Source organism: Gavialis gangeticus, unplaced genomic scaffold (assembly GCF_001723915.1).
Source record: "Gavialis gangeticus isolate Ggan-Ray unplaced genomic scaffold, GavGan_comp1, whole genome shotgun sequence".
Classification (NCBI taxonomy): domain Eukaryota; kingdom Metazoa; phylum Chordata; order Crocodylia; family Gavialidae; genus Gavialis; species Gavialis gangeticus.
In genome coordinates this window covers 9,976,939-9,984,899 of record NW_017729034.1, presented here as the reverse complement: position 1 = coordinate 9,984,899, position 7,961 = coordinate 9,976,939, and the positions used below count along the sequence as shown (strand labels likewise).

The 7,961-nt window shown below is 43.1% G+C and overlaps 1 protein-coding gene across 1 annotated transcript in view; it reads left to right on the top strand.

The window, feature by feature from the left end:
- Positions 1–7,961, top strand: part of GSK3B (glycogen synthase kinase 3 beta) — a 248,043-nt gene that overhangs the window by 205,582 nt on the left and 34,500 nt on the right. The window contains exon 7 of the mRNA XM_019526670.1: positions 1,255–1,350. Coding sequence (XP_019382215.1) covers positions 1,255–1,350 — 96 coding nt within the window. The remainder of the gene's footprint in view (positions 1–1,254; positions 1,351–7,961) is intronic.

The window sequence follows — 7,961 nt, the reverse complement described above, 5'->3', positions numbered from 1 at the left end:
AAAAAAAAAAAAAAAAAAAAAAAAAAAAAAAAAAAAATATGGAGCTTTATTAAAAAAAAAAAAAAAAAAAAGTCATCTGCTTTTATAATCCCTTGCTGCAAGATGTGTTGAACCAATGGTGTTTTCTTTCTCCAGCCTTTTTTGCCCTTTCTGATTTTATTTTTAGTTTTATTGTTGTAAAAGTTGACTCAACAGTATGAAAACAGTGGACAGTGTCTTCAGCAACAGCCCTTTCTTTTAGACATGGGCTATAGCACTGATGAAACATCTAGACATCTTTCTACTTAACCATGCACAGAAGTGCTCCTGATGGACTGGCCACATGATGTTAATTTCCATAACCAAAATATTTGTCTCAAATGTGGGATTATAGCATAATTGAACCCAGGTTCAAAGAGGGTGGAGGTTGAGACTTCATCCAGACCTCTCCAGCACCTTCTGTAATAACAGGGATTCTCGGGTGACTGAATTTAACCAAAAAGCAGTGGATTTATTCAAAAGTGCTCTAGGCCTTACATTTCTCTGAGAGGATTAGAAATTCTGAGATTAATGCTGTTTGAAGGGATCCCATTCATACTGTCCTGCCTAAGCCAGAAAAGAGTTTTTTCCCCCCAACAACTCCCTTCCCCTGCCCCATACTGATAAACCTTAGTTTTCTGTATGTGAATTTCCTGGGTAAAAGTCTTAATCCCAGGTATGTAACCTGAAAGTTAGGTCTATTAAATTACCCTTCTGCATTGAGAGATGAAGAAAATCAATCTTAAAAAAAATCTGCTTCTTTGTACAGTGTTTGGCTGATCCTTTAGGCAGCAGGTTGTCACGTGACTATTAAAATACAGGTGGTATGCTGTTGGTCAGTACCTTAATGAGGTACATGATAAGTTACAGCCTGTTACATTAAAGATGATCTTCAAACAATACCATTAATAACATTTTTAATTCAGTAAAATTCAGCTTCCAATCCTCCTTGAAACACTATTGAATTTGAGAAAAAGATGTCTGAGTTGTGAAAAAACTTGAGATTTAAGTACAGTTGCAAAATCCAAACCACACAGTGTGCTGTGCTCAAGGACTCAGCTGCTACGTGTGCTGAATAAGGTGCTACTAAGACTTCTGTGACTGCTTGCTCTCTCTACCATGCCTCTTCATCACAGGCATGGCTCCTTGTAAAACTGCCACTTTTTCAAATCTGTTTCATTAGGGTCACTACTTATGAACTTCATTGTAAACAATTTGCTTCTTTCTACTTTCTAGGTCCTGGGAACGCCTACAAGGGAGCAAATTAGAGAAATGAATCCAAACTACACTGAATTCAAATTCCCTCAGATTAAGGCACATCCCTGGACTAAGGTGAGTTTCTCTGAGTTGGATAATGAAGGTGTGTGGGATGAAAGTAAAACTGCAGAGTTTAGGCTGATCTTGACTTCTGTTGTTGGTGACTTTCCAACTAAAAACTGGGACCCTGTAAGGAAATCAGATACCCAATACATCTTGATGTAGGGCACTAGGAATACACCTTGAGGAAGAGGAAGAACGTGCCTAAGCTCTGCAACAGATTGCCCTATGGCTCTGGTTTTCCTGTGATTTATCCAGTGGTGTCTTTGGGCTGGGTACATACTTATAATCCATAACAATGTGCTTGTATTCCATTTTAGCACAATCCTTGGTTATATGTATACACTCTTATGTGACTAAATGTATTCTGTAGAGGCAAGGGGTGCATTTTACAGTGCAGCTACATCATCTCAGTGTAGGGGTGAGATCTGTATTGCTAATTAGTTGTATTACCCATCTCTCAAACAGATCTGTAGATTTGTGTCCCAGTAGTTACTGGTTAATTTTTTTTTCTGCAGTTACTTTCTAAAGGGTTTTTGTTTGTTTTGTTTTGCTGTTTGATTTAGCTTGACTTTCAAAAGGAGACAGTACTGTGGCAAACACTTTGTTATATTCCAATCTTCTCAACACCTGATTTGGAAAACCCTGCACTAAGATTAATGAAAGGCAGCATAAATAAGAGGGTTCCTAGATGTTGAGGAAAGAACAGCATTTCATTGGCTTGTGCAAGGAAAACAATTTATCAGTTTTAGTGCCTCTTGGTTGTGGAATCATTTGAATAAGGGGCTTTGAACATTTCAAGAGTGGCTTTTATTTTTTATTATTATTAATAATAATATTATTATATTTTGCTGGTTAACAAATACCTTCTAATTACGCAGTTGGGTTTTTCGCATTCTAACAGCTGTAACTGCTCAGTCCTCCTGTTAAGAATACACAGAGTGCAGCTACCCGTGAATGAAACCATCACATGTATCACCTTTGTCTTAATAGTGACCAATTTGGATCTTTTTGGATGAAGCCTAGACTAAGCAAAAGGTTCTGAGCAGATGGTGTGGCCTAATTCAGGCTCTTCAAGACTGTGTTCTGTACATGTTACTAGAAGTCATTTCAGTGATTGATTCTCCCATGTTCTGTGCACAGTCTCATTTTTGCCAGCAATCCCTTGGTTCTTTTTCTAGACCTTAGTTTTTCCTTTTCCTTGATGGTTCCAAGACAATTTTTTTATAATGCCAAGACACCTGTCTATATCATGTAAATAGAAACATTTTGATGGTTAAGTTAATTAACCCCATGAAAATTGGTCTTCTCTTAATTACTTTAAAATGCTTCTTGGAAAAAGCCATAAAAATCAGCTCGACATTGCAGCAATGAAATTTGCTTTTTGGGAAAGGATTCTAGTGCTGCAACCAAAGTTAAGACTTAAGTTAATGTGCAGAAGCTGGATTTCAAGTGAACACAGTATGTAACAGAGCCAGAGCCTGTTTGGCTGACAGAGCACATTGTAAGTAGGCCAGGTTAAATTCCTAGTGTAGTTTGGCAGTTCTTCTTGTTGTACATCTTTAGCAGTTGACTGCCCCATACCACTGTGGGATCTTCCCATCAAGTTTCTGCTGGATAAAATGACCTTTGTGTCGAACCTGAAACAGACTGTTCATACCTTTTCTACATAAGTGAGTGCTTCTTGAGTCTATAAATGATCACAAGTGAAATCAGACCAGCATAAAACACTGAGGGAAGCTTGCCAAAAGATTATAGTCCCTTCTCCATTAGTGCATGGGGAAAGGGGTGTTATTAATTCTGTTTTAAGTTGTGGATTTTTTTTGAAAGCTGTTCTTACAGCAGTTTCTTATTCTCAGTTTGTTTTACAACCAACACTAAACTCCTTCTAGCAGCAGCTGAGTGCAGAATAGCATCTAAACTGGCTTATTGAGTTTGGGGTGGAAGATAATCCAATCATGAGATTTGCCTTTTTTCCTAACTGTTTCCTAACCCTTAAAGTAACAGAAAGACTAGCTTGGCCTTTATAACATTGCCAGTCATATTTTAATATCTCCTTAAAAATCTTCTGCTCTCCACATTTTGTTGTTTAGCTGTGAATGTTTGAACATGAGATGCCCTCCTTGGTGAGACCATTTAGTCAGTCCAGTGGCCTGTCTCAGTAGCACAGAGTGTTGTATGCTCAGTAGAGGAAAATTAGTTCGGGCCCTTCCAAGATTTGATCCATTGCCTGCCCTTTGCCCCTTAGAGCTTCCAGCATTCAGAGGCTTGAGAAATCCTAATTTGAAGGTTGCAACCTAACTGTTATGTAAGTGTGTAGAAGGGACCATCCCCCATTAGTTCTCCTCCCTACCCCATTCCTGTGCTATCTAAGAGGCAGTATTTCCCACCTAATAGTTGAATATTTTCTTCTAGAAATGCCAAAGAAATTTTCAAATAGCAGTTATAGAGTGAAAGCATCATAAGCAGAAAGCAAGTGAAGGAAAATAAAGAATGTTCTTCTTGCATATGATTATGATGACATGCATATATACAGAACCTCACTAAGGGGATTATCAGCATGATCTGAGCTCCAGAACCGTTAGCACTGAAGCACTGTACAAACCTTTATCACTTCAGCTAAAGAGTAACATATTATCTGACAGCAGTGTCCAGCTCTGATATCTGCTTGGAGGCCCAGCCATATTTGGAAGAGACTTTAATTAGAGCAGCTCTCGGGAGACACTAATTAAAGCGCCCTCAACATCTTGTGTATTCAGCATCCTGCATTTCAAAAAGGCGGCCGTAAAGCTTGTTTGATGAGCTTTAGTTAAAGTGCTTCTGCTGTCATTTTGAAGCATGAAGCTGAATACATAAGATGCCAAGTCTCCTTGAGCACAATTAATTGAGTCTGCTTTGACGCACTGTAATTACAGCATGTCAGAGCAGACATCTTGCACATCTACAGGCACCCTTGGGGATTTAAGCCTTTGAACCAAAAAAAAAAAGCATAGATGCTTTAGTAGCCTGCTAGTTCTTTCAGAATTTGTATTCTGGAGAATGTCCCTGTTCAGTTGCTTCCTATAAAAGAAAAGGAACTGTTTAAAGGAAATAGGGAAAGTAACAGGAAACAACACTGAGCATGCAGTGTAATGTAGATCTTCTCTACACAGAAGTTTATTCGCAGTGCTGTATCAGTATAGTTACACCATCATAATTTTATAATTAAAAATGCATCAAAGAAGGACCTCTTATTCCATATCTATACAGGGACTCTTACTGGTATAATTGTAGGCAGGATGATTTTACTGGTGAAGTAATGCTAGTAAACATCCGAGCATAAACAAGTAATTAAGGTGCCCAGAAGAAATTTCTTCTCTTCTAAAGCAAACTCTTTCTCACTGGGCTGGGAGAATTCAGTGTGGTCTGTTTTGAAAATGGCTCCAGCAGTGTTTCTCAGTGCACACCTCTGCAACACAGTCAGTGTGTGCAGAGGTTCATTTATGCTAACTGCATTTGGAATGCTTCTTCATGGCTCTGCACGGTACTTCATTAGTTATAGTTGTTAGAAGTTCTGCTTAATGAATTTTCAGGGGTAAAAATTTCTTTGCCTGTGTAGCAATGAGCTAAAATCAGAAGCAGAGCTTCCAGATGATTCTGTGTCAAGACTTTGAAATCTGCAGTGGTCTGGTTGTGATACCAGGGCCAGTATTTTTCAGAGACCCTTAAAAATGCCTTGTTTGGTGATAACTAGATATCCAAGACTTTGGTTTCCACGTAAAAACACTGCCACATAAGAGTGCCCTTTAGACCAGAATTTGACAGCCTATAGCATGAAGGCCAGATTCAGCCCACAGAGCTGTTGGGTTGGTGATGGGAGGCTTTACCCATGCCACACTGTCTGGGTAGCAGATGGCAGAGTGTCACTCATGCTGTGCTGCAGCTAGGCAGTGGGGAGAATCGGTGATGGTGGATGCATTCTAGCATCCGCTTGGTTTGGACCCAAGCTGGGTCATTCTGGCCCATTTCTGGAAAACGTAATCGACCTCTGCTTTAGAGAATGGTTGGTAGGACAAAATTGGGCCCCTGGAACCACAGGGGACTGGGAAGCATTGATAACTAGCACTGTTGGTGTGTTAACAGATGAATGTCAATGAAAAGACCACACAGTAGCAATAACTGACTACCGCACTATTAGAAACCTCTAAATTAGATCATGCAGCTATGGTAGGTCTTGCATACAGCTTCCCAGAGGTGGAAAACTTCAGAAAACACAGTAATAAAATAATAATAAAAGTAGAAAACAGTAATAATAGATAACTTCAAGTATCCACAGATACACTAACATCAGGCTGGGATGCAGAGACCAAAATACTTCAGGTATCCATAGATACACTGACATCAGGCCAGGATGCAGAGACCAAATTTCTTACTATAAAAGACTGCTTCCTGGAGTACTTAGCCCTGGAACTTACAAGAGGAAAGGACATTCTTGACCTAGTCTTAAGTAGTACACAGGACTTGGTGGACAGGGTAAGTGTTATTGAGCCGCTCTGCAATAGTGAGACAATGCAGTTGGGTTTGACATCCACGTAGAAGGGGAGACCAGAAAAAGATTTATGATATAATAAAAAAGTAAACAAACAAACAAAAAAGCAAACCAAAGAAAGCCAGCATGGTTTAATGGTAGAGTTGCAGAAGCAATAAGCAGAAAAAGGCTTCTTTTGAAAGTTGAAAGTAAAATCCTAATGAGAAAAATAAAAAAGAGCACAAACTATGGCATATCAAATGTAAACGTGTAATAATAAGACTAGCTAAGAAGAATTTCAAGAGAAACTTGCTAGAGACTCAAAAGGTAACCATAACAATTTCTTTACCGTAGAAGCCAAAGACCTGCCAGGGAGTCTGTTGGGCCTTTGGATGATCAGGGTACAAAAGAAGTGCACAAGAATGACAGGGCCATCATGGAGAAACTAAATGCATACTGTGGAAGATGTTTGGGAGGTTCCCTCACCAGATCCACTTCTCTCTAGGTACAAGTCAGTGGAGCTGACCTATAGTGAGGTTACAGTCAATGAAGTTGTAGAGGAAATTAATAAACTAAACAGTAGCAAATCCCCAGGACCTGATGGCATTCATCCTGACAGAGCTTGGATCAGAAATTGCTGAACTAACTGTAGTATGCAACCTTCTGAAAACATTCTTAGTACTAGATAACTGGAGGTCTGCCAATATGACTTCCATATTATAAAAGACTCTAGAGGTGATCCAGGAAACCTTAGGCCAGTGAGTTGGACTTCTGTTCCTGGGCACAGCCATGCACCCACCCACCCACAAACCCCAGTGCCGGGGTTCTGGGAAGGCGGTGCTGAGCTCTGGCAGGGCTGCCTGGCACCCTCAGGTCCCATGACTTGGGCTTGGGGCAGGTCGGAACTGCCTGGAAGCTCTGACACAAGCTGCCTTTGGACCCACGGGTCCCCACACATCTCCAGTCTGGGCCCCTGGGGAACAGCGGCGATGGCATTCCCGTACTTTGCACCTCTGTGAAGGCAGCCTAGGACTCCTGTACCCTGTGCCCCTGTGAAGGCAGCTGCTGCCAGCAGGTGGGGCTGGGATTCCCGCGGAGCCACCTCCTATAGCCCCTGGCCCACACTGCTGTGTGCCTGGCCCCAGCCCAGCACCAATGGAGCCTGAGCTACACCTGGTACGGCACCAGGCAAAGCCGCTGCTCTCCTCCCTGCGCTGCCTGGGCTCCCACCAGATCCTGGTGAAAGTCCAGACATCACAAAGAGGAGAGTGTCGGCTCTGCCCAGTTCAGCGGCAGCTCGGGCTGGGCTGGGCTGGGCATGTGGCAGAGGGAGGTGGCTCAGAGGAAATCCAGCCTGCTGGCAGCAGCAGTTTACACAGGCACATGGGGCTGCTGTTGCTGCTGCTCCCCAGGGGCCCAGACTGGAGATGTGCAGGGACCCACAGGCCTGGAGATGGCTTGTGCCAAAGCTCTCAGGTGGTCCCGCCCTGCCCCAAGCCCAAGCTGTGGGTCCCGAGGGTGCCAGGCAGCCCCACTGCAGCACTCTGTGCAGGTCCTGGTGGGATGCAGGCTCCAGGCAACTGGCAAGAAGCAGGGGGGCACACCCACCCACCCCATCCAGGACCGTGAGCAGCCGGGCTCGCAGCACCAGGGGTTTGGGGAAGGTGGCACTGGGATGTGGCAGGGCTGCTTGGCAGACTGCTTTGGACCCGCTGAGCAAGTAAGCAGGGAAGTTCAGGAACAGTGGGGAAACAGCATGGCACCAAACCAGCTGGGCCTGGATGACCCATGGCTCCTGGCCCCCTCCTCCCTGCACTCTATCCCAAGTCCCCAGTATGTGCCTGGGTCAGACAGGAGTTGCGCCAGCTGCACCCATGTGGCTCAAGTTGGTGTGTGGGAATACAAAATGTTAGTGGCCCAGCCTGACCTTCTTCAAGAAGGGGAAGAGGGAGGACCCGGGTAACTATAGGCCTGTCAGTCTTACCTCAGTCCTGGGGAAACTCTTTGAGAAGATCATCAAGGAGCACATTTGTGATGGGCCGGCATCAGAAATGATGCTCAGGGGCAATCAGCATGGATTTATTAGGGGGAGATCATGTCAGACCAACCTGATTGCCTT